The sequence below is a fragment of the Botrytis cinerea genome, chromosome 15 (assembly GCF_000143535.2).
Source record: "Botrytis cinerea B05.10 chromosome 15, complete sequence".
In the NCBI taxonomy this organism is placed as follows: domain Eukaryota; kingdom Fungi; phylum Ascomycota; class Leotiomycetes; order Helotiales; family Sclerotiniaceae; genus Botrytis; species Botrytis cinerea.
Window position 1 is genome coordinate 1,775,789 of NC_037324.1, and position 24,572 is coordinate 1,800,360.

Here is a 24,572-nt window from a genome sequence, read left to right on the forward strand (position 1 = left end):
TTTTAATGAATTTATTGATTTGATTATTTTATAAAAATATTAGATTATTGAAATAATTAATATCAAGTTCAATATCTTATAAATTAATATACTCAGAATCCCTTAATGTAATCTATACTTTCCAATTCATAAATATAATTTATTATGTTTTTCACATTCTTTAATTTAAATAAAAACCCTTTTAAATTTACATTATCATATTATATTTGAAATATTATATATTTTTTATAGTGAGTTCGTAGAAGCAAACCAAGTAGAAATGTACTTCATATATTATATAATCATATATCACTATAATAGACCATTTTCATATTTATAGATTTATAAAACCCTTCCTAATTGGTTATAAATAATATATCAATACTAGAATAGAATTGTTTCAATTGATAACGAGACTAAATCGTTATAGAACAATTTTAATCTAATATATAATCTTTTGAAGATATACAAACTAATTTCTAAAGATATATTTTATTAGAATTTGTTATTAATTTTTCAATTATGTTATTTTTATTACTTTCTAAAGTTTAATTATAAAGTTATATATTAACATAAATAACACATTATAAATCTGATTAACAAATTATCGAATCAAAATCTCAATATCTTTGATTAATAAATCGTTGGGTTATATAAGTAAATCATTATTTATATCATTGAAAGAAAATTGTAATTCTTTATATAATATATACAAAAAAATATATGATCTATAAATCATATAATTAAATATAATTAATATTTATAGCTTCTCTTTTCTATAAACTAAAAATTCATTGTTTTTTTTTCTCTTACTTTGACCCCTATATTATACTATAGCTCAGATATATTCTTATATTTTGTTATTATTATATAATGATTTACTTTCAATTATTGAACATAACTATTTAAATTAACTATAATATATGCGAAGGCTTTTTTTATATAATCTCTATTTCTTTTATTCTTTTACAATAAGCAGATTGTTATTATTTATAATCGAATCTCGAGTATAGTGAGGATTGAAGGTTTGGGGATTGGTTTTTATAAAGATTAAAGAAATTAAATTAAATTTTATATATCTCAAAAATAAGAAAAAAAGCTTCTATGAATTCATAGTCTGAAAAATTCTTTTTCCCGATGTCTAGTTTTTTAAATAATCGATTTTTTGATTTTTGAATAACTTTAATAATAAGAAATATATAAGTTCCTTGATTATTTGAATTTATTCTAGATTAATAAAATATATATCAAAGAAGAAAACAGTAAATAAAAATAAAAATAATTCATTCTGTTATGAAATATCGATATAGAATCAACATCGGGCTAATCATTTATTCGATATAAAGTTTTCATATTATATATAATTTCATTTTAAAAAGAATTGAAAAGAATTAATAAAAAGTCTTATATTTTTCTGAATCCTATTATATATTAATTGTTATTTTATATTGATTCTAATAATTCTTTTTATTTAATTTTTTTAGAATAAGTTATTAATTAGTTTTTGAAAATAATTTCAAAAAGCTTCAAAAACTTTAAAACTCTTTTAAACTATAATATACCTATAATATATTATTAATATATAAACAATAATATTCAAATCTTAAAATATCCTTTATTTTTATAAAATTAAATTGAAAGAATATTAAAAAAAAAGTTTTTATAAATCGAATTCTTTAAAAATATTTATAAAATATTCTTACAGTATATCTCTAATATTCTTTCAAAATAAAACAAAATAATTAAATAAAAGTTAGAAAAGAAAGGAAAAATATTGAAAAAAAGAATCTCTCTTTTGAAAAGCGAATTTTATTTTAAATAGTATTTACAAAATATTAATAATATTTCTATATAATATTTAAGATCTTTTATAAAAAAAAAGTCTAATTAGTTATTATATAATTAATTAGAATTTATTAATAGAAATTAATTACAAATAATTAATACTATATTGAATAATTTATATTTAATAAAAAACAAAACAATATTTATATTGGAATTGTTTATTTAGGAATATAAATAAACTATTTTATAGAATTTCAAATCTTTCAAGTATTTTCTATATTTTATAGGATTTCAGGATTTCTTTTAGATTTCAAGGATTCAATGGAAAGTTAGTAGAGTTTTGCATTTTATAAGATTTTATAGGATTTTCGGGATTTCTGTATTCAGTTAGTTTAATGTTAATGGAATATTATCGATTTTTAATTTTTTTAGATTTTCGAGTTTTCAGAGTTTTCGAGTTTTTAGATTTTCAAGTTTTTATAATTTTCGAAAGCGAAAGTTGAAAAGGGGGAGGTAGTTTTATTGAATATAAATCATTATTTTATTGAAAGCGAATTAATATTGATAGAATAAAGGGAAGGAAGTGATTATTTTCCGAATTTTCGAATTTTGAAGATTTTAAAGGTTCTAAAGAGTTTAGCTTTTAGTATTTTTATATTACAATATAGTTTTCAGAATTATAAAGGAATTGAATTTTATAAAATAAGGATATAGATATTATAATAGGTTTATTATTATAGGAGTTAATAAGGCTTTGAAAGTATATTAATATAATAAAGAGAATCTATTGAATAAGTTTTAAAGTCTTTGAATTCTTTATAGTGTTTATAACTTTTAAAAATGAAAGTTTTAAAAGGAAGGGGTTTATTATGGAATGTTAATATAGAATTAATATTGAATCGATCATTTATTCGATATAGAGTTTTTATATTATATATAATTTTATTTTGAAAAAGATTGAAAGGAATCAATGAAAAGTCTTATATTCTCCTGGATCCTATTATAGACTAATCGTCACCTTGCATTGACTCTAACACATTCACTAAGAAACCATATTATAATTCTTTCTGCTTTATAAAACTCAAAATACTATTCTCTTCAAATTCTTTTAAACCCTAAGTTTTCAAGCTTATATTATCTTTCATTCTAAACTTTAGAGGCTTCATTAAATGATATATATAACGTGCCGTATCATTACCCGCTCGAGCCGCTGCAACACCCAAAACCCTAAACCTTGTCGCACAGGGACATCCATATCACGTGATAACGAATGAATCAATGCTGTGCATCGTGCATCAGTGCCTTCCACTCGATTTCACTAAAATACAAAATTGTATATGTTCTAATAATGGAAGACTCATATTCACGCACCGAAGAAGAAACTCGAAGACTTTTACGGCAACGTAAAAAGCCACGCACGAGAACGAGTTGCTATCCTTGCCGAACAAGAAAGGTTAAATGTGATAAAGCTTCTCCGTGTGAGAACTGTGCGATTAGAGGTTATCCAGAGCTTTGCAAATATGCAGATGAATCTGGACCCAGTATCACGCCGTCTGGAACATCCATACAAAGGCAAGGTGCTTCACAATCAGGAGATCAACACCCACAAACGGCGAGACCTCAATTACAGCAGGATGTCAACACACAGAGGAATACAGAATTTGGCACCCCTTTAACACATTCGAGCTCAAACTTTCTGCCGGATTTGACTACAGATCCCAATGTAGTAGCTTACTCCGCGGATCTTGTTGATATAAGGCATTTGGAACCAGAAAACGGCGTTGAGACCGAGGATGTGCCACGGCAGGCAGAAGATAGGAGACCGTTTCTTGGGATGAATTCCGTGCCAAATTTTCTTCGAGATCAGGCTCATTCGGGTCAGTCTCCTCAAAACACTACTACGGAGGTAATTGATTCTGCAGTCATGCCATTGCTTGGCCTCAGTAGTGCGAGGTCCAAGTCCACCTATCCCTTCTTCCAGCCACCCGGATCAATACCAAACGAAGCCAATGGAGACATCCGACAAGCCTTGCCATCGAATATTGAAGTTTTTAGGTGAGTAACTTCAATTCTCTATATTTGCTAATGTACGCAATAATATTGTCATTGATGATTGCGATTAAGTGGAAGAAAGTTTATTCTTCACGCAGTTCAATCAAAACTACGTTGATTTATCTGATTTTAATGGAAAACTTTCATGCTAATATCGGTATAGATTGTTCGAATGTCATAGACTTCATTCTCACCCCTTTACACCTATTATTCCAGATTTAGCTGAGTTTGAACTCTGTCTTTGTTCGTACCTTGAAGGCCGCGTACCACAAGATGGAGAATCCAATTTTGTAGAAAAAACCCTTTTAGATACTTCAAATTGGCGCTCAATAGCATGGCTGGCATCTCTTTATGCAGTGTTGGCCTCTGGACTACGATTTTCGGAACACACCAGCAGTCAAATACAGGAGAAGACTCAATTATACCGTCAGTCTCATGGATTCACCCAACCGCTGCAGTTAACTTAGTGGACTATCTGTAGTTCGATACTCATTCCAATGTCTCAGAATGGCAAATTTTCTCGTACGACCTTCATTGTTATGTATCGAGACTATGTTGATTCTCGGACATGTTCTTCAGAACGACACGAAACCCGAAACTGCATGGATGCTTCTAGGGACCACCGCTAGAATGGCCCAGAGCCTTGGAATACACACACAAAAACACGATGCCTCTTCATCAAGCCGAAAGCTATGGTCTGTTTTCCACTCCATTCTCATAACAAACTGACTTTTTTAGGCTAGCTGTCGTATGGCAAGATTCTCTGTTATCCTTATGCTTCGACAGAATCCCCGTCACAAGGCCAATCACGGCAGCGGAAGACCTTCGAGACAGCCTTTCCTACGCAGAAGCCATGCACTTTCTCTGTGATCGTACTCTCCGCAGTAGTAGCCTGTGGGCATCTTCTGAATCACCAGACTTGGCTGTTATACTCGAGGACGTATCAAGTATTGAGAAAATTAGATCAAAAAGCATTGGTTTAAACGGTAGACCACATCAATTCAACATTGCACAGCGTTGTGAGACTTCAATACTGAGTTTGCACATTTCTTTCGTCACAGCCTGGCTATGTCGTCCAGTACTCCGCAGTCATGATCCTACAACACGAACATCCACCCACTCACAATTAATTGAGAAATGCTATCAGAATCTTGTTGAATGTGTACGAGCATTTGTGAAACTACATTCAATGAGTGTTGTCACTTCACGATCATGGTCTATTATGCACAATGGCTTAAGCTCAGCCCTCTTACTAGGTCTTCTGGGCGGTACTGCTCGAGACCCGGAAGTGCGAGATTTACAAGGCAAAATTCTAGAAATATTTTCCGAGGACCAGGATGGTACCACTGGATCATACCCGGAAACTAATTCGGAACTCTCTCCACCACACGCTAGAGCTATTGTTGCGCTCAAGAGACTATACACTGAGCATGAACGTAACACCACACAAACTGTGGGTCATGTTACACCCGAATCTGGAAATACTGGAGGAATTCCGAACGTCGCCACAGGTGCGCGGTAAGTCCCTTTTGCCAATAAACTGCGCGAGAGGCTTTTCTCACATAATCAGAGAGACACCCTGCCCGGAACAAGAGAGGAACATGAACATCGACGATATAGCTACGCTCCAGCCAGCATGGTACCAGGGGCAGATGAGTGATTCTCCACTCGGCACATTTGACTCGATAATTTGGGGTGAGTATTGAACATCCATGAGATATTGATACAAAATCTCTGATTCAATCATAGATCCAAATGAAATTGAGGGGTCTCTGCCCATGAATTGCGATTATAATATATCGTCGTTTGAGCCGTGGATGTAGAGCTTTACTGGATACTTGTGCCGTAGGAACTTCTTTTTGTAAATCTTAGTTTCTCTCTGTTGTTGTATGATGTGACGCAAAGAGAAGCCTAGAGATGCTAGCTTGAGTGATGGTCGGGGGCCACGGTCCCGTTTTATATTGTGCAAATCTATAATTCTACTTCTAGATATCAACTTTTTGTTGTCTTTGGCTGAATATTCTAGGACTTCCATTCTCCAACTGCAACTTGAGCTCGAACAAGCTTGCATACCTTGTTTATCCTCCCACAGACTTTTGTTTCTTTACCGAAGTAGACATTCTAAGTGAACGCATTGTATAATGACTGTGGCAAGCCAACGAGGTAGTAACTCAGTTTTAGTAGAGCAATAATCTTGATTGAATGCATTACACGGAAGTCAGTAATCACTTCAACCCTAAGTATTCGGGTTAAAAAATCAGATATCAAAAGCTTATGTCTTATAATCCATCTTCATTTCATTTAAGTTCGACATAATAGTATCTTGAGGAAAATCTCGATTTTGGCGGGTTTGGTGTGCCGCTTGTTTCATTCAGAGTGTGAGTACCTCAGGTTCGCATTTGTTCGGAGGGGTTCGGAGCTGCTCGGAGCGGATGCTACTGCCGTGCTATTGTACCGAGATTGATCCTGGCTACCAAATACCCCGCCACAACCGCTCCAAGTAGCTATCAATATCGTGGAGTAGAAGAAAAGTGTCTGTTTCGTCATTAATTGTTCCATTGTCTGCTGAGACATATCTTTTGTGAATCCCGCCATCTCCCGGTTCAATTGAGTGACTCCTCTCTTGTGATAGTTGAATATCGGACAAATATATAAGCAGAGAGAAGCGACATAAAACACAGCACATCCCATTTCTTGCTCGTTATCAGAATCAAAATATCATCGAACGTCTCGACTCCCAACTCACTTGACTTCACTTAGAAACCCGAGACAATAATTCAATCATGGTTTTTTACGAACCGGGTGTCACTGACCATAGTCTCCCCCGAGATCCATTCAAAGTAAGAACTCGAATCCTTTAATACAACAGCCTTTGACAGGAATGACAGGCTTGTGTTGTACCTAGACCCATTGGCTGGATCTCCACCCGATCACAAGACGGTAAAGATAATCTTGCACCGTACAGGTATGTGCCTTCTCAGTTGAACTAAACGATAGCTAAGGAGACAATCTAGTCAATTCAACAACCTGACCTTCGACCCACCATATGTCATGTTTTCAGCCAATCAAACAGATGCCAATGTTCGAAAAGATACCACTATGAATGTTGAACAAACTGGTTCTTTCGTATGGAATATGGCCACTTGGGACCTCCGAGAAGCTGTGAATATCACATCTGAACAAGTTGAATATGGCGTTGATGAATTTGTAAAGGCTAGTCTCTCAAAGATTCCCTCAACAAATCTCAAGCATGTAGTTCCCATGGTCGAAGAGTCGCCTATCAGGTTCGAATGCACTTACCATTCGACTTTGAGATTGCCGGGAAACCCTCCTATGGGGACTGTAGATATTATCATTGCGAAGGTTGTCGGGGTTCATATCTCGGACACAGTCCTCACAGATGGATTAATCGACTTGAGTAAGGTTCAGCCTATTGCAAGATGTGGTTATTATAGCTATGCTGTGGTGCGGGAAACATTTGAGATGCAACCTCCACTTGGGAAAATGTCCTATGGGCTGGAAGGAAATGCTGCGAGTAATGCAAAGGAGCATCGTGAACAGACGAAGACTGAAAGCTAGACGAGTAAAGACTTGGAAATTGAAGATGCCGATCAAAGACGCCCTGAAGACACAATGATTTGCAATTGTGAATGTGAATGTGAATGTGAATGTTTTAAGGTTAACTTTAGACAATGAGAGGCCCACGGGGAAAGGTTTAGGGGTTTAATAAATTGTGAATGTCAGCCGTGATTCTTTAACCAGCATGTGGTGCTTATAAAGCGGCACTTAGTACAGGTCGCGGGTAGTAAATCTGAATGATAACCTGAAAATTTTACAGGCTTTGATATCCTTTTGACTTCTTGAATCCCCTACGATCCTCGAGAATGTCAATCAAATTGAGGGAATTCTTCTTCCTACTGGGGAGCTGCTTGATGAGCTAACGCAGAGCAGTTTCTGCGCTCAGGGAACTACACAATATTCAAAGCAAATCTATGGATCGAACTGCGGATGGATTTACCGGAAAGGAGCTAGGCATTGCTTCAAGATTCTTGAACGAGCCTCTAGATATGTATGCACTGCACCTATTCCAACAATTACATCCATGTTACATAAGCCTACTCTTTGGGAGTCGAAGGTCACCCGATCCGCAGGATTTCATGAGTTTTCAGAATGCTGGCAAAGATGTTGATTCTTAACCGCCAGTGGACAGCCTAGAAATTGTAAACTCAATAGACCTGTTTGAATCAATTATACGGGGTAAGCACGGGTCCTTACTCTCAAGGTTCTCAAGATTACTAACCGTATAGATAGATTCCTTAATGGTTGCATGCCAATTGTTTGGATTTGACTCTTCGCTAGAGAACAACATACCTTAAGATCAATCAACCGTAAAACGTTTTGCATCGGGGCCAGCAGGTGATGAAGCAATAGAGTCTTCAGGTGACAGAGCTAGCAGAGGCTCCTAAATAATATCTGTTCTCTTAATCTTCAAGTACATGCCCTTATCCATAAGTTCGTTAACCATTTCGACAACGATGCATCGAGGCATCAATTGAAATATCTACATTATGCACATTCTAGTTAATATAATTACTATGGAAGGGTTAAGCTTTTAGATTCTGGCATTAAAAAGCTTGCTTCTCTAGTCAATGTTTATATGCTTTAATCTACTGGCTATCTATCTGTATGTTGCTTCAATTATCTGGAAATCCCCACGAATTCATCCATTTGGCATTGATATGCTTCTGTAAAGTCTCGGGGTACGAGTGTTTGAACGAGGCCTGCTGCCAGTTCTGACTCCCCTCATATTCGGTGGGCATTAAAGCATCCGAGATGACCTTTCCACCCTGAACAGGCGAACTAGTTCCATGAGACATATAAGGAATCAATGGGAATCCCCGACACTCTTCGAAAAATGTCTCGTCATGATTTGGTCGGCATCGTGTTGAAAACGCGAACATGACATCCTTGAAGTCATAAACATCAATATCAGGGCCACAGAGAATCAGGCGATGAATGGTATAGCCAGCTTTATGATAAAAGATCAAGTCTCCGATCTTCTGTCTGAATGCTTCTGGAGTGATGTTCATTTCTTTGAGTTTTAGGATATCCACTTTCAGTGCGACCCAGGTGACTTGGCTTTCAAATGGCGCAAATGCGTCCGTAATTGGGAGACCAGCATCCTGACAAAGTCGACGGATCTCTGCAGCTGCAAGTGAGCCAATGAGTGTGTGAGTCTCATCTGTGATACGACCACAATTAGAAACTGGCATGATTGGGTTATTTCGATAAGTGATTGCATTGACCTTGTACTTTGGCCATTCATGTGTATCTCCAGGGAATACGTAACCGTGCATTTCACCGAAGGGACCTTCTGGAGCAGTTTCTGTGATTGAAAGGGTTCCCTCGAAAACGATCTCAGCGTTGGCTGGAACATATAGATCGTTAGTTTCGCATTTAACAACATCTAGAGCAGATCCAGTCATAGCCCCAATATACCCAGACTCAGTGACGCCATCTGGAATGGGCATACTAGCTGCCATGATGGCTGCTGGAGGCACTCCAAAAGCCAATGCCCATGGCACATCTTTTCCAATCTTCTTCCATTGCTGATGAATCTGCCAGATGTGCTGGGGCTCAATTACCAATCCGGCAAGGTGATTCTTATCATGGACCATGGCACGCGCAATTGACCAATTCGTCCAAGATTTGTCCGGTGTCTGTACGATATGCATGCCGTAGGTTTGCACATATTTCCCTCCATCAGCCTGATGAAGCCAAGGAGAAGGCAGTTTGTCCAAATCAAATTCAGATCCGAAGAGTTTGTTCTCCTTCACTGGGCCACTGCTAACAATATTTGGCGGAATTGGTGTAGCATGTGCAGCTGATGTCATCTTATCAAGAATCTCCTTCATCCCGGCGGACGGTGGAAGTCCTAGATGGCGTGCAACGCGACCATACTTCTGAGTAGGGTCGTGGCGTAAAGATGCCGGGGCTCCCAGAATTCTCCAGAGACCGTTTTCTGCGCCCTTCATATTGTTGAAGAGGGGCGCAGGGGCATCAGTCTCGCAAGCTTTGCGAATGATAGCTCCTGCTTCTAGATAAGGATCAATCTCGTCGTCGATCTCCACAATATCATCATCCTTCTTGAGAGCTTCTACAAATTCTCGAAAGTTTAAATGTGGAAGTTCTCGGTTCGATTTTGAGAGATACGATGATAGGTCTGTGGAAGCCATGGTGTTGTTTGATGTGTTGTAGGGAATTATTTGATGCTGTTTGTCGTCACTGGTGAGGAATGATCTTCTGTGTATGATATCTCAGTGAACCTGCATATCCATTCATTGTATATATATATTCTGAACAGAACGACTTTTTGCTCATTGGTTAAGAGTTCCAAGGCCTCTCTCGGCGGACGGAGCGTACGGAACGCCTCGGAGAGGATCGCTACAATATTATATGGCATCGTTGCAAATTACGACGACTTGTATACACAACTGCAATACTATAGCTCCGAAGCTCTCAAGAGCCCCTATTTTGTATCCATAAAATCGCGCGTATCATAGACTCATTCCGCTATACCCGACTTTATAGCATATATTCAAAATGGATCATAATCAACTTTGATGTGGAACCTGCGGGGGTGATAATGTGAGCTATTCTTTGGTCGCTCAAAAGAACATAAGTGACGTTATGTCTTTTAAAAATGCAATGCAATATCAAAACCTAGTAAAGTTATCAAAAATTAATTGGCTTGAGTCGGGATTATCTTAGCCTCACGTACAGCAATTTGCGGGACAGTGACAGTTCGGGGCACTTCGGCGCGATTCGGAGCGGCTGCCACACAAACTTCAAATGCTTTAAACTTTGTGTCATGGTGAATCTCAAGACCATTACTTAAAGATCTCAATTGTGGACTGAAATAATCTATCATTCATAAGTCTTCTTTCTTGCACGCCACCAGCAGCCCATCTTCCCATAGCTAGAAAAATTCGCATACACAATATTCTTCTTGTTAGAAACAATGGCGAATGATGCTCTCCACCCTCCAACTCCTCGCAAACGCATTGTGGTAGCGATGACTGGTTCCACTGGTGCTTGTCTGGGAATCAAAGTCCTTATAGCTCTACGACGTCTAAATATCGAAACACACCTCGTCCTCAGTCACTGGGCTTTGGCTACTATAAAGTACGAGACGGATTATACGCCAGCAAATATCAAAGCTCTTGCTGATCATGTGTGGTCCAATAATGATCAAGCCGCCCCAATTTCGAGTGGTTCTTTCCATGCTGATGGCATGATTATCATTCCGTGTAGCATGAAGACTTTGGCGGCCGTCAGTTCTGGATATTGCGAAGATTTGATCTCTAGAGCTGCCGATGTCATGCTAAAGGAAAGACGGAGGTTGATCTTAGCAGTCAGAGAAACACCGTTGAGCGAGATACACTTGAGAAACATGATGACGGTCACCCGCGCCGGAGCGATCATTTGCCCGCAGATGCCGGCATTCTATACAAGACCTAGTTCGATAGATGATTTAGTAGATCAGATGGTAGGGCGATGCTTAGATCTTTTTGGGCTTGACACCGGAGATTTTAAAAGATGGAACGGACCTCCAATGTCCGAATAGATGAAGTCTGCGATTAAGCCAGGATTTGAATTTCAATTAAAAAATTAAAAATTAAGAGTCTTTAAATGTAGAGATATCAGATTCGATAACATTAATAAATCGATCGGGCGGGTGGAAAACGAATATTGAAAGAATAATAGACTAATAGATGAAGCTATATGATATTATAGGGTAGATGAATAGAATTTCACAGATAGAATACAACTAGACGTACAGGACCTACGCAATTCGTGAGTGCTATGTCTTTCGTATCCTTCTCTTATAAATACTATCTCTTATATTAGATGGATCTTTTAGTGAAACACTTTTACTTTAATGAGAGAATTAGTTTTATTTATTTAAATTATAATAAGACATTATATCGTAAATTACTACTTTCTTATAATATAATTTAATGATAGTTCTTAACTTTTTTTTTTTTTTAGAATGATCTGAGATAAGTACTGATACTTTTTTTTTGATTAAAAAATATTATAAATTAAGTATATTATAGAGAATAGTAATATTATTTGATTATTTTAAGTATGAAATGCTAGAGCGTATAAAGGAAAACTATAGAGATCGAATGTTTTTATTGATAATAATAAACTATAAAGAGAAGAGAGAAAGCTTAGCTATAAGAAGAGAATTATATTTATATTCTTCTTATCTCTAAGCCTAGTTAGTCACTTGATGCCCACGTGTACCCCTGATATGAAATAGCAAAAATAAATATTAATATACTAGATAAATTCGAAATTAATTATAAGAATTAGCTCCTATATATATATTCTAAATAGATAATGAAGTCGTTAAATTAAAAAGAAGTAAGCTTCTCATATGCTATATAATTAATATATTTATAATATAGGATTTTCTATAACACTATATTAGTATATCGAGTATTATATACTTAGATAATATTCTATTATACTTATTTTGATTTAAGACTAACTTGAATCATTGTTTAATTTATTTTCTTTCTCGAATAAAAAGAATATTATATATTAATAAAACTTATAAAGCTAAATTCTAAAGCGTAATTATTTAATCAATTTAGTAATATAATAGAATAGTAGAAAAATAATTCTTATATTTTCTTATTATATAGAATTTAACAAAGATTCATGAAAATGACATTTATATATATTTATAATAGTAATCATTAGAGAAAAAGAGTTCCGAAGATTTCATATTAAAAGTGTTTCATAATTATTAATGATTAATAAGAAGATAAGAGATTCTATATATTCTTAGTCTGAAAAATCTATTTCCTTAACGACTAGTATAAGTGTTATTTAATTCTATTAATCTATCAAAGAAATATAAGAAATTAAAAAAAATTAGAAAATAAATCAAAAAGAAAGATGTATAAAAGTTGTTATATAAATAAATAAATAACTAATTAAAGAATAAAAAATAATATTAATTTTTTAATTACAAAATAGTTCGAGTAATATATGATTAGAATTGAATAAATGTATAACTTATGAGACAAAATTATTTAAAGATGTTTTTAATTTTTTTAATTTTTTTTTTTTTAAAAAAAACGATACTCCGATTTATTAGAAGTCACATTAATAGATATTCTATTTTCTTAAAATTCAATATGAGTTATTAATTGATACGTTCTTATTAACTTGTTAAAAAAAGTTTCGCTCGGAATACTCTGAACAAAAATGAACAGAGGGGGATTCGAACCCCCGCGGGCTAAGCCCATGAGAATGCTAGTTGATTGAATCAACTAAGCTATTAAGCTTGAGTCACACGCCATAACCACTCGGCCATCTGTCCTGTTTGATTGAAGATGCAAAATTCTGTGCTGATTTTCTATATAGATCAATTGAAAATGCAGGGAAAATTTGCTGTACTATGTGGGGTATGTGAGGGGCTTGGTGTTGTGCTCGGGTAAGGTGCGGGGGTGTTCGGATTGTTTGTAATCTTTTCAGTCCCAAGATGCTGTCAAGCAGGAAGAACAGAAGAGCAAGTGTGAAACGATCGTTGTTAGTTTTTAAGGGTTACAAGCTAATTCTTCGTGTTCATCAATATTTTTGCTCAAAATATATATAATTTATATTTTCGGTTTTATCACCAGCCAGGTTTACCAATGGCCGATCTCATCAATTTCCCTCGAATCCCTTCACCATTTCCTGTCACTCTCAAGAGTCGTCGTTTGTACAGTCATCTGACGAAGTAACAAAATTACTTTCCTGACAATCAGCCAAGAATTTTGAATTTCTCATGGTCAAAGTTCTCGTGTAAGTAACAGTCCCATTCGTGTAGTGAGGATTCTCGTGCCGGCCGAGATAACGAGAGACTTACCTGTTGGACACAAGCCATATCAGGGACCAAAAGCAGAAGTACTGCCTCTTTCAGAGCACTTGGGCAACCATTGATCAAAATTTCATTGAGGAAAATCATTAGACAATAGTGAGTCGTGCTGCATCAGACTTGCGATACTGATGATGTTGTCATCGACAAAGGCGTAAATTGTGAAGGTACAAGCCCTGTTGGCAGGAGAAGGGAGAATCGTGAACGAGAAGGTAAAAAGGATAGTACTCGAGAGAAGAGTTACATCGTGAGAAATAATTGTGTGTGAGGAGATGTTAAGACAGAAGAAAGGTCTTAATTCAGAGGGAGAAATAGATATTCAAAGGTGAAAGATTTATACTTACATATAATTATGAAGTTCAATAGATAAAATGTATGGGGCTTTCCGCAATCAGCAATGAGCTCGCCAATGAACAAAACCATATAGTTGGGAACAAATTCCCAGCTGCCATTCGAAGAGGAGCACGTCGACCATGAATTCCAAATGGAAAAACAATCGGGTCTAGGCATGGATGTGCGATGAATCACATTAGTTCTAAAAAAGGTTTTACCAGGTCAAGGTCAAATTTCGGGACAGGAAACATAGTAGCAAATAAATAAGATAAAGAGGGTATGGAAATAGAACATTAAATTTCTCGAGACCATAGGTCAAAATTGTCATGTGTTTGCTGATATTCCCAGAACAAGAGGAACAATCTGTTCCTAGGGTGTAACCATTCGGTTGCCATTTCAAATTAGCGTGTTGCATAACTAGTCTTTGTCTTGCTTAGGAAACCGGTATTTCCCATCCAAGTAGTCATATTAGGATCTCTAATACTGGACTGTCAGAGCAGAGAACATGCACACGTCTCTTGAAGCTACCTGGTGCCTCGGAACTAACCGGGCTCACGAGAAAGATATTTTGTGCTCCAACAAACAAGACATTATAAACTGATTATCAGACAACTGCATATCAAGAACATATTCTCCACTGCTCTATGCGTTGATTCCAGCACCCAACGAAGGAGATGGCCTCTGTACTGTAAGCCCCTCAAGGATCCTGAACATTGTTTGTGGCAAGATAATTTCAAAAGTTTCGAAATGAATGTTAACACAAATGAGATACAAGTTTGGATAGGATTGAAGAGTCGAGGTCTACCGATGAAGCTATTGCGAGTGATATGAAATGTTTTGCAGATGTAAATGAATTGGATGACAATGGGTTGAATACGCGAGAATCATCATTAGTTCATGATTCTGGTTGAGCCATACGATCTTTATGAAGAGAATGTCTTTGTCTTCCGGAAAATTAAACCCAACATCGCAAGTAAAGTAACGGATCCGAAACAAGGTTGATAGATCGTAGGTGCAATATTGAAGCCTCTAAAGATTCCTATTACCGTGCATGGTGCAGTCTGAACTACTAATGAGGGAGTCTATCCGGATCGTGCCTACTTCATGTTCAAGAGTCCAGAGTAAAATAAATGACATCTTCAAAGCATTTATTGATGGGCTTCTTGTCCACATGTCCACAATAGGCATGAAGGATAAACTTGCCAAAACCCTTTTCGCACTTTCCTCTGATCATCTCCTCTGCCCATCCCCAATTTTCGTTTCTTGTCGTAAGTTGGCCTGGCGCAGTGCTTCCATCTCTGCGTCTTGTTGAGGTTCCCTGTCAACTGTTTCCAGAAATTCCAGAAAGACGATTAGACCGAAGATGGCTTTTGTAACGAATATAGCCTACTATATCTCCAAAGGCTTCGATCCTAAATCACAACTGGGGAGCAGATTCCCAGAAAATTGTGAATGACGAAGGTGCAGATCAACAGTTTCCAAGAAGCATACATCTGTCCCCGAGTGGACAAGAGCATCTACAGAATGGACTCGATGAATTGGAACAGCTTCAACGAGTTTGAAAATGAATACCAATATCACAAACGAACCTTAAAACAGAGTGTTCGTTGAGTGGACAACTCCATTCGTTCTCAGCTGCACCTCCTTGACCTCGGTAATTCATTGGGGTGTAAGACGCTAGAAAGTGTCTTCTCAAGATTAGCAACTGCTTTGGAATGTTCTTCATAAAACGAGTTGCTTTTGCAAGTTTCGCTCTCGCTCAACCGAGCATCTACAATCTCATTGATTTGAAGGTCATTGAACTTTGCTTCCCAAGTGCATCTTTTACTGATACACTTCGAGAGATTCTTCAAAGACGAAGTGATTTCCGAACTACTCTCTTCTGTATAATTAGTAAATTTTGGGGCTATGATATTATGCACTCATGGTCGAAATGTCGAGAAAGACTATATTTGGCACGAGCAACTAGGGGGCCCATAATGCCTCAATAGATTTTTAAGAAGAACGTCAGCTGTCGGGCGGCATTTTTGATCAAGAGCCAGTACATCCCGAAGAAGTGAGGCTATCCAGAAATCTCCTAACTCGTTAAACCATGGCCCTATCATATGCGAAGTCGCATGATAAGCGTAGGTCATTCTATCAGGCTCATCTGGTATTGGCTGGCTTCTGTATTCATGAAAGTCCTCGATGCGTTCGCCATCAGCTACAGTGACCATCTCTGCAAAAACGCATCCCAGGGAGTAAATATCAGCAGGTCGGCCTCTTCGATCGTCTGAAATTACTTCGGGGGCACTGTACATTTTCGTGATGCCTACTAAAGGTCCTTCAGTTGAACTTGTGACACCTGCACTAAACTGGTGGGCGGATCCGAAATCAGTCAAATAAATCTGATCACCCTTGCAAATTATATTATTTGGCTTGATATCCTTGTGTCTTATATTCTGAGAGTGAATATAAGCTACCGCAGAAGCAAGACAACATTGCCAGCCAATCAGCAACTTCATCTCTTCTTCTGGAAAATCACTGTCACTAACTCGTTCAAGGAAATGGCCTAGATCTTCGTCACCAGCTGGAGATATGAGAATTCCAAATTGCCGAGGAGCTTTGATTGTCTCATAGGTGCTGATAACCTTGACGATATGGTGATGAGAGAGACCCCGAAGGACTGCCACCTCTTGCTGGATCAGAGGCAATAGCCTTTTTCGTGAGAAGTTGGGGAGACGAATGATTTTCCGAGCAATTAAACCACTCTGATCTCTGTCATTGAAACGAACTGCGTCAACGATTCCAAGAGAGCCGTGTCCTAATTGTCTGATCGTCGTGAGTGGAACTACTTTACTGCTGGTATATTCTTCGTGAGTATATTCAATGATGACACCCTGATGAGGGACCCTGGGCGATGGGCAGAATTTCGACTCGGATGAGCCGTTGTCTTGATTTTCTTTAGTTATAGATTCTGTAGCAAAAATGCTCCGCTCTGATGCAACATTTACGGTCGATATCTCCCGCTGTGCCGTTTCAATCTTTTGTTTCGGAGGGTTTATTGCAGGTAATGGTGTAGGTCGTGGATCGAAAGAACGGGGGTTTGCAGAATCCTCGAAACCCTGATTTTCTCCACAAACAAGATTTTTCGACTCATCTGCGACATCCAAATTTCCGGCAAGATAGGAAGCCTGATGGAGTATAGCTCCATTTGGACTGGAGATCATTCTTTCGCTACCAATCAAGCCGCCAAACCCAAACCTCGTCTTCCTCGCCAAAATTCTTGCTGATTCACAGATAGTCTTGCAAGACTTGCAACTATACCCTTCGCTCCCCACGACCACCTTTCTCAAGCAGTTTTGACATCTCCACCATTCTGGCTCGAACCTACATGTACCTAGGTTCTCTATTTCTTTCGTCGACAACTTTGAAGATAATCCGATGTCTTCTTTGTGGAAGTCTCGGAGGTGGGTTCTGTAATCTTCCTTTGGCGCCCGAAAATCTGACCGAAGGAAACGGAATTTGGACCCTAACGCACTGGCAGTGCCTATTTGTGATTGACATGAAGGATAGTCACAGAGATAATAAGCTTCGCCATGAGAATGGACATAATGTTGCATGAGTATTTGCTGAGAGGAGAAGCCACTTTGATGGTCTGGACATGTTCGAATATGGCATGGGTAGGAAATTGTAAAGCCATCCGATAACTTCAAGGAAGAAGACTCACTATGCATTGTAGGAATCTCATTTTCGCTCGAACTTTCACAAACGTTAGCATCGGACAATGCTGGAGCTGCAGCTGCATTTTTTTCGAACTTGGTGTTGTCTTGTTTTCGCCATCTTTTCCCTTCACCATCGATGGGTACTGCTTTGTTATCTCCGTCTGCACAGCTGATTGGATACGCTGACAAGGGCTGAACGCCATGCTTCCAATTGTCGCCCCTAATAACGCTTTTGGCTTCTTCAAATGTCGAGTCTTTATCTATCAGCCATTTTTTCAACATATTATACCTAGTCAGAAGCCCGGGATCGCTCACGAGTGACTTGTAGCCATCGCTGCGGGGTATAGTACTATTTATTGTGATGTTCACTGTGACCCACTTCTCCAGAGCTAAATCTGGCCGCTCTAAATTATCGAGAAACGTATCTGCTTGCTTGATTGAGTACTCCGCCAAATGAAGCAAACCAAGTATAGAAGCGCCTGATGGTATATCGGGTTTCGCTGCCAGGAGGTCGTCTAAGTGACGATAGGGGCGTTTATACGCCCTCCACAATCTCTTGGTGGTAGGCACTGGTTCTTCTTGATTAAATGCGCCCCTCTCAGAAATGCTTTCACTACTATCTTGCTCTTCGGCTTGTGTTACCAGAAGGTTTTTGTTTTGACGGTTGTCCAATACTATCTGTGATTTTTTAGACTTTCTTAGAGCCACGCCAGTTTTTGATGTGAGATCGACTTCGTAGTCCGGGCTGTTCTCTATGGGTTGTAGCCAGGCATTTGATGGCTTCAATTGTTCCCAAACACCGTTGCTAGGTGTTGATTTGTGATGTTTGACGGCAAAAAACCGCTCAAGTCCCGGGAATTTCTCCTTCATCAGTTGAACTTCATCTTCATCGGTCTTTGTCATGCCAATTTCCCGCGCGGTAGCATCAAGTATTCCACTATCTCTCACAGATAACAATGTAGCAGAAGATTTGTCCATCGTCTCTCCATTCTCGATGAAAGCTTGGGATCGTTCTGAGATAGCTCGCGACGCCGAATCTTCCCAAACATTGGTACTGTTTTTGACGATAAAGTTATCCATAGTTCGACGACCTTGCCAGGTACGACCCCGCAATCATCGGCCGGATGTCAATTGTGTTGGGCTCGCGACAAAGCCTGCTAGAAAAGCGATTACTGCACGCAAAAGTCTTTGACAGTTATGGAGATATTGTGTTTGTCAGCCGCTCACCATGGGTGCTGCAGGCGACTATACCGCTTTCGAGACGATGCATTGTGATGCTTGCAAGTGACGACAGAGCTGAGGCGCGGAATAAAGTGAAGAATGGTGGGATGGCTGTAAGAAAAGGTTGTCTGTCCTTTTGTAACTTTGCCTGCTAATCCGAGAAGAACCAAAGGGATGAAGTGTATTAATTGAATGAGTATTCCGACAACTGGGTGCATTTATAATCCACGATATCAACATCGATGATATAATACTTTACCTGCCCAACCCAACGAATGAACCATGGCACGTGCGTGGCTGGAGTAGCTGAGAGCTGGTAGTTTACTTCAATTGTGGCTCGTGCAGTTGTGCACAGACTCTTGGCAGAAACTTGTTGGATGAATATCCATCTGGATATCCTCGAGATTCGAAAAGACGATTGAATCCATAGCGATCGCTCCTCGGCCTGTCAATTCCATGTCGAAATATCTCAACCATCCGTCGGAGCTTTGTTTCGTACCTCGAAGCTCAGATTTCCAAGTATTTTGCCAGTCGTCAACATGTCAAGAATCAAGATGCACAAAGAAACGGCGCCTCATTGCTTGAATGGCGTGTACCCGAATACGTCATAGACGGGAAATGCTCAAGACTATCTAGGTGGGCAGGATCGAATCAACATTCCTAACCGTTTCTTATAATATTGATAAGACATATGGGGATGCCATACAAAGCCAAGCTATATTTTCTTTTCCCATGATACATGATATCGAATTCTCAACTCTCAATGTTCTCTCCATTGTAACACTCAGCAACATCCTCATTTCATTCGACTCCAATACCGCCTTTCCTCGGCCTTTGGCCACATTGATACGGTCTTCCTCATCTGCCAATTCGACACAGAATCATGGATACAGGTACCTTCCACGATGTTCCGAGTCTCAACGACCCCCACGCTGTACCAACAGATCCCTATCGTGGACGCGCGCAACCAATTCACAATCTACCTATCAGAGTCGAAGCCCACGAAGAAGACATACCTACTGATAGCCATGCTCTCGCAATCGCAGATCACGAAGAAAAGGGTGCAGCACAACTAGATCATGGAAGTGTTGAAGTGAGAGATTTGGGCTGGAATGATCAGCATGACGATTTTCCCACCCCCCTGGTCGGAGGTTTACCAAACGAAGACCTATGGACTTTAATTCGGCGATTCAATAAGCAGATGTATCATGTCAAATCGCTGCCAGAGCCACCACTTGGAGGCCTGGACTTGAATATTGCGGATGAAGAGGAATTCTCACCAGATAAGTTGAGGGCAAATGTAGAGCGACTGTATATGACAGTGATCGTCGGACTTGTGACCTTTTGGAAACATATTGCGAGGTTGAGGTCATGGAGGGAAAGAGATCGCACAATTGTTTTCGCATCAGTCTACTTCCTGGCTTGGCTGATAGACTTCCTAGTGCCAACCATCGTTGGATTTCTGATTGTTCTTATAGCATGGCCGCCAGCAAGAGAATACTGCTTTCCTCCAGCACCACCCGCACTTATTGATAGCACAACAGGAGGAATCAAGAAGCCGACTGCAGGAGTGCTGGGTAACGATACTAGTTTGACTGGAGCCCCCGAGAAATACCGAGGAGAGGCAGTTGAAAAAGAAGCTAGCAACTTCGTAAATAGCTTTACCTCCATTGCAATCAGTAGTACAGCGGGGAAGCACCCCCAGGGAGACCCATCTAGCGATGAGGCGGCGCCCAGCGCTCTCGAAGACGCAACGCCAGACCTAACAAACCTTGCAGTCCATGCCGCAGATGCAAAGGGAAGTAGTGCAGGGGATCAAACAAATAGCCTACATGATAAAACAAAGGAGCCAATGTCGGCAGCGATGTGGTCAAAAACCAGACCTGTTATGCATACCATTGCTGACATATCTGATGGATGGGAGAGGTTTGCAAATGCATTGTCTCCAACACCACCATTTCCTCTTGACACACCTCGACTGAAGCTCGCTGGCTGTCTTGCACCTTTGCTCCTTATCTCTATGTTTACCAGTACCTATATGTTCATGAAAATGAATGGGTTGTTCATTGGGTTTGGGTTTTTTGGGGATCCGTTGATTTGGAGAGGGCTTTCATACTTGAATGGCGAATTCCCGAATTGGCAGAAGCTATTGGAGATTAGAAACACTTTACTCAAAGGTGTCCCAACAAATGCCCAACTTACAATCACATTATTGCGAATTGGTGAAGCCAATAAAGCTCCAATTCCACCACCTCCATCCTCGTCCTTACCACCACCTGATGTTGCGCACGCTACAGCGGGAGAGGATCTCGATCACCTTGGTAAGTAGACGACGCTTCATGAGCAGTAACAAACTAATTTATTTAGAAGGTGTATCCGAGGCAGAAATGGCTGATGCCATCCATCCCGACATGGATGCGACCACAACCAGCATAGATCAGTCAAAACCTAAGAAGAAAGGCCACCGTCTGTTGGCGGCCTTTAAAAGTGTTACCAAAGGCGGTGTCGAGACTGCCCTGGGAACGGATAGATTGAAGGCTGCAGCTGGAGCAGAACATGCGAAAAATCGTCTTGGTGTTTTAAAGGATGGGACGGACGATCCGGCGGGTCCTATACGCTTTCCCTCTAGATACAAGGGTCAGAAAGGACATGCATATATCACAGCCACCGCAACAACTCCGGCATTGAGCTGGACGACCGAGAAAGAGGACATTGATCCCGTCTTCTCCATAGCGATAGCTGATATTATGGTAAGTTCCATCAACATGCCTGTGCACGTTGAAAGATATAAGCTGATACAGCAACAACAGGAGATTAAGAAGGTTGGTGGGCTAGGTTGGAAAAGTAAGCTCGTAGTAGGGTGGGCTACATCACGAGAAATTGCGGATGGACTTCTTGTCATCGACAAAGCCGGGGACCGAAAACAACTTACCGCCATCGCATTACGGGAGGAATTGTTCAATCGCCTAGTTTCCGTGGGCGCACAAATGTGGGAAGCATGGTAGAGAGCGTTTGGACGCTCATTGGTTTTGTGTCTTGGTTCCCTGCTCTCCTTGGCCTGCATCGATTGGGGTGCAACGATATTAGTAGAAAGGCGCTTATCGAGAACGTCAAATACATATGTAGTGTTTGTTATCTCGAAGCGAAAAGTAAAGCCATAGGTTCCCAGGTGGCCAATTGCCCCAAAATAACTACCGAATAAAACTTGCTTGTTTTCTAGGGTCGTCATTGCAGATGCTCGGCAGTCAAACCCTGACTTCTATATACAGAGAGCTCTTGTACATGGTCCTGCGTAAGGTTGCATAAGCGGTCGAAGAATGAAGTTTGAATGGCTGGGGATGAATGTCTAAGGTATAAATCCCCGATGTTTGATTGGCATGTGAATTAGGTAAGCACTTTGATTGGTCTACGAGCCTTGTGAATTGACGTGGTCAAGACAGGGGACATGGAACAGGGTTAGTAAGCTTTTACGAACTGACGCTTGATTAATTTCTTGGACTTCAGGTTTTTTTCTTCTTGACCGACGATTCGACGATTCGACATCCGACGTTGATACACAATTATGCCCATGACGTAGTTGAATACAGCTTCAACCTTCGGACTGCCAACCAGATATGCTGGGATGCATTCTTTGATACCGTTTTCAGGATTGGAAGTCTTGGACACTCTGAATGGAGGACAACAAAGGTAAAATCAGGATCCAAGATCTGTTCCTGGTTTTCTTTGTCTGCTTTGTGAATTGATTTGCTGGGTGCTTGGGTGCTGGGGTGAGTTTGGTAAGGTAGGAGAATGGGAGTGGTGTTTTGTGTCATGTCATGGTCAATAAATTTCCTATATGGATGATTCATTTATCGTTATTTGAATAGTCGTTGAGTGGCTGATAATTGAATTGCTCATGATTTCCTGTTTCTTTCAATTTCTGCTCTCTCAAGGAGAAGATAAGTACTTGTTCATTCCACACATACACACTACCTGAGTATCATCTATCAATAATTATTACACACCAAATATTCCAAACAATCACTTCCCAAGATGCAGCCACTAGCTGCCATTCCGCTAGCTTGTTCCATCGTGACATTCGTGCTCGGCATGCTGTGTCTTTTCGCAGGCAATAAGCCTGGTTTCATGGAGGACTACCACATTGTGACAGTATGTTAAGAAGTCCCCATTTCCAAAGAGACTTCTCTAATTAAACACTCTCCAGCTCAATACTTCCGGAATTGGACAAGACCTCATACCCACAACAACCAGTGGTTCTGGTTCCACACCTACCTCTCTATCCCCAGGAGGAATTGTTAGTAGTCTTAGCAGCTTGATACCCCGTGAACCTGGAATTGGCGATGCTATTGCAAATGCACTCGGCGATCTTGAAAACGAAATTGCGGATAAGCTTGCGGAAACATTAGGTATTGAAGAATGGTATTCACTTCATTTGATGGATATGTGCCAAGGTTATTACACGCCCAATGCAACTTCCAAGGGAGCAGGATTCAACGTAAGCTCTTGCACGAACCAGACTGCTATGTGTAAGTACTATTACTTTCCAAAAATTACTGTTGCTCAGATTGCTCATATTTTCTCACAGACCACTTCGATATTAGCTCCATAATCTCTGAACAATTATCTATCGGCCCCCTTCATCTGAATCTTAGCGACATAGGCTGGCCTTCTGCTATTCAAGACGGTCTCGACACACTCTCCACGGCTATGAACGCCACGTTCGTATTCTACTGCATCGGCGTTGCAGGCGCTGGTCTAGCAATATTAACTTCGCTCGCCGCCATCTTTATAACAGGTCGTATCTTCTCCTTCCTGAACTGGGGCTTAGCATCCATAGCTCTCCTGGCTCTTGCAATAGCCTCAATTATCGTCACTGTTCTCCAAAACAAAGCTGCACATATTATCAATAAATTCGGAAATGATATTGGAGTGTATGCATACAAAGGACAGAAGTATCTCATCCTGACATGGGCCGCCACGGCTGTTATTGCTGTTGCGACAATTGCTTGGGTAGCCATTTTCTGCATTGGTCGCAGACAAAAGGGACGTGAATTCCATGAGAAGAGTCACTTTGGAAAGAAGTCGAGACAGAGTGAGAGTAGCGAATTTGCGAGAAGGGGCGCATAGATATCATTTTCTCTTTTTTTTGTAGCCCGGAAGATTCTTTTGGGTACGTGAATAGATGGAGGGATGGGGACAGATTATCTTTGGATAAGATACTTACAGATATACGGCATACTTTGATATCCCTTTATTTTCATGTACGGCTTAATGGAAAGGCGAGAGTAGGAAGAGGCGAAATGGATGCCGGATACATGCAAAGTTTAAGCAGGAAAATGGATGGCGTATATTACCCTTCGGATAATGATTGTATTACAGCGAGATACCCAGAGAAGAGAAGTAGAATGAATGCAATAAAGCACTTTTGATGTATGATGATTAGTAGAAAAACAATGGGCCCAGTGAAATGAACAGAAACGTTGCTTCTCACAGTTACACAGTACAATAGTACATATTTTTGAATACTAGAAAATGAGGTAGATATCTGGAAGAGCGACATG

At 39.5% G+C, this 24,572-nt stretch overlaps 7 protein-coding genes across 11 annotated transcripts; 5 read left to right on the forward strand and 2 right to left on the reverse strand.

Moving 5' to 3' along the window:
• The first annotated feature begins 2,968 nt into the window (after positions 1–2,968).
• Positions 2,969–6,023, forward strand: BCIN_15g05130 (hypothetical protein). 4 transcript variants are annotated; one of them, XM_024697698.1, is made up of 6 exons: positions 2,969–3,819; positions 3,980–4,242; positions 4,298–4,511; positions 4,555–5,334; positions 5,387–5,511; positions 5,566–6,023. In XM_024697698.1, exons 1-6 carry the CDS (start codon positions 3,035–3,037, stop codon positions 5,637–5,639), a joined length of 2,241 nt encoding a protein of 746 aa, XP_024553517.1. In that variant the 5' UTR covers positions 2,969–3,034; the 3' UTR covers positions 5,640–6,023. The 4 variants fall into 4 exon arrangements, with proteins under 4 accessions (XP_024553517.1, XP_024553516.1, XP_024553515.1 ...); XM_024697699.1 differs by having other exon boundaries at positions 3,980–4,511; XM_024697700.1 differs by having other exon boundaries at positions 4,555–5,511.
• Positions 6,024–6,168: 145 nt separating this feature from the next.
• On the forward strand, positions 6,169–7,467 carry BCIN_15g05140 (hypothetical protein). The gene is made up of 3 exons (XM_001545633.2): positions 6,169–6,656; positions 6,705–6,781; positions 6,831–7,467. The coding sequence occupies exons 1-3, from the start codon at positions 6,600–6,602 to the stop codon at positions 7,393–7,395; spliced, it is 699 nt and encodes a 232-aa protein (XP_001545683.2). The 5' UTR covers positions 6,169–6,599; the 3' UTR covers positions 7,396–7,467.
• A 968-nt stretch (positions 7,468–8,435) lies between these two features.
• Positions 8,436–10,426, reverse strand: BCIN_15g05150 (hypothetical protein). The gene has a single exon (XM_024697702.1). The coding sequence runs from the start codon at positions 10,050–10,052 to the stop codon at positions 8,511–8,513; it is 1,542 nt and encodes a 513-aa protein (XP_024553518.1). The 5' UTR covers positions 10,053–10,426; the 3' UTR covers positions 8,436–8,510.
• A 143-nt stretch (positions 10,427–10,569) lies between these two features.
• BCIN_15g05160 (hypothetical protein) lies at positions 10,570–11,646 on the forward strand. Its single transcript, XM_001545631.2, has one exon. It carries the CDS (start codon positions 10,838–10,840, stop codon positions 11,441–11,443), a length of 606 nt encoding a protein of 201 aa, XP_001545681.1. The 5' UTR covers positions 10,570–10,837; the 3' UTR covers positions 11,444–11,646.
• A 2,709-nt stretch (positions 11,647–14,355) lies between these two features.
• Positions 14,356–19,350, reverse strand: BCIN_15g05170 (hypothetical protein). Its single transcript, XM_024697703.1, has one exon. The coding sequence runs from the start codon at positions 18,868–18,870 to the stop codon at positions 16,033–16,035; it is 2,838 nt and encodes a 945-aa protein (XP_024553519.1). The 5' UTR covers positions 18,871–19,350; the 3' UTR covers positions 14,356–16,032.
• Positions 19,351–19,372: 22 nt separating this feature from the next.
• On the forward strand, positions 19,373–22,354 carry BCIN_15g05180 (hypothetical protein). 2 transcript variants are annotated; one of them, XM_001545628.2, is made up of 3 exons: positions 19,373–21,332; positions 21,379–21,761; positions 21,822–22,354. In XM_001545628.2, exons 1-3 carry the CDS (start codon positions 19,895–19,897, stop codon positions 22,014–22,016), a joined length of 2,016 nt encoding a protein of 671 aa, XP_001545678.1. In that variant the 5' UTR covers positions 19,373–19,894; the 3' UTR covers positions 22,017–22,354. The 2 variants fall into 2 exon arrangements, with proteins under 2 accessions (XP_001545678.1, XP_024553520.1); XM_024697704.1 differs by having other exon boundaries at positions 21,382–21,761.
• A 432-nt stretch (positions 22,355–22,786) lies between these two features.
• On the forward strand, positions 22,787–24,536 carry BCIN_15g05190 (hypothetical protein). Its single transcript, XM_001545627.2, has 3 exons — positions 22,787–23,160; positions 23,216–23,537; positions 23,597–24,536. Exons 1-3 carry the CDS (start codon positions 23,044–23,046, stop codon positions 24,136–24,138), a joined length of 981 nt encoding a protein of 326 aa, XP_001545677.2. The 5' UTR covers positions 22,787–23,043; the 3' UTR covers positions 24,139–24,536.
• Positions 24,537–24,572: the final 36 nt, after the last annotated feature.

What these genes read in the sequence shown, in the direction of transcription:
- BCIN_15g05150 (XM_024697702.1), bottom strand. Translation starts at nt 10,052, where the DNA reads ATGGCTTCCACAGACCTATCATCGTATCTCTCAAAATCGAACCGAGAA.
- BCIN_15g05130 (XM_024697698.1), top strand. Translation starts at nt 3,035, where the DNA reads ATGAATCAATGCTGTGCATCGTGCATCAGTGCCTTCCACTCGATTTCA. An exon ending in GGAGAAGACTCAATTATACC is followed by an intron (nt 4,243 to 4,297) that starts GTCAGTCTCATG and finishes GACTATCTGTAG; the next exon opens with TTCGATACTCATTCCAATGT. An exon ending in ATTTGACTCGATAATTTGGG is followed by an intron (nt 5,512 to 5,565) that starts GTGAGTATTGAA and finishes ATTCAATCATAG; the next exon opens with ATCCAAATGAAATTGAGGGG.
- BCIN_15g05180 (XM_001545628.2), top strand. Translation starts at nt 19,895, where the DNA reads ATGGATACAGGTACCTTCCACGATGTTCCGAGTCTCAACGACCCCCAC. An exon ending in AGAGGATCTCGATCACCTTG is followed by an intron (nt 21,333 to 21,378) that starts GTAAGTAGACGA and finishes TAATTTATTTAG; the next exon opens with AAGGTGTATCCGAGGCAGAA. An exon ending in TAGCGATAGCTGATATTATG is followed by an intron (nt 21,762 to 21,821) that starts GTAAGTTCCATC and finishes CAGCAACAACAG; the next exon opens with GAGATTAAGAAGGTTGGTGG.
- BCIN_15g05170 (XM_024697703.1), bottom strand. Translation starts at nt 18,870, where the DNA reads ATGGATAACTTTATCGTCAAAAACAGTACCAATGTTTGGGAAGATTCG.
- BCIN_15g05140 (XM_001545633.2), top strand. Translation starts at nt 6,600, where the DNA reads ATGGTTTTTTACGAACCGGGTGTCACTGACCATAGTCTCCCCCGAGAT. An exon ending in TCCCCCGAGATCCATTCAAA is followed by an intron (nt 6,657 to 6,704) that starts GTAAGAACTCGA and finishes CAGGAATGACAG; the next exon opens with GCTTGTGTTGTACCTAGACC. An exon ending in GATAATCTTGCACCGTACAG is followed by an intron (nt 6,782 to 6,830) that starts GTATGTGCCTTC and finishes GAGACAATCTAG; the next exon opens with TCAATTCAACAACCTGACCT.
- BCIN_15g05160 (XM_001545631.2), top strand. Translation starts at nt 10,838, where the DNA reads ATGGCGAATGATGCTCTCCACCCTCCAACTCCTCGCAAACGCATTGTG.
- BCIN_15g05190 (XM_001545627.2), top strand. Translation starts at nt 23,044, where the DNA reads ATGCAGCCACTAGCTGCCATTCCGCTAGCTTGTTCCATCGTGACATTC. An exon ending in AGGACTACCACATTGTGACA is followed by an intron (nt 23,161 to 23,215) that starts GTATGTTAAGAA and finishes AACACTCTCCAG; the next exon opens with CTCAATACTTCCGGAATTGG. An exon ending in CACGAACCAGACTGCTATGT is followed by an intron (nt 23,538 to 23,596) that starts GTAAGTACTATT and finishes ATTTTCTCACAG; the next exon opens with ACCACTTCGATATTAGCTCC.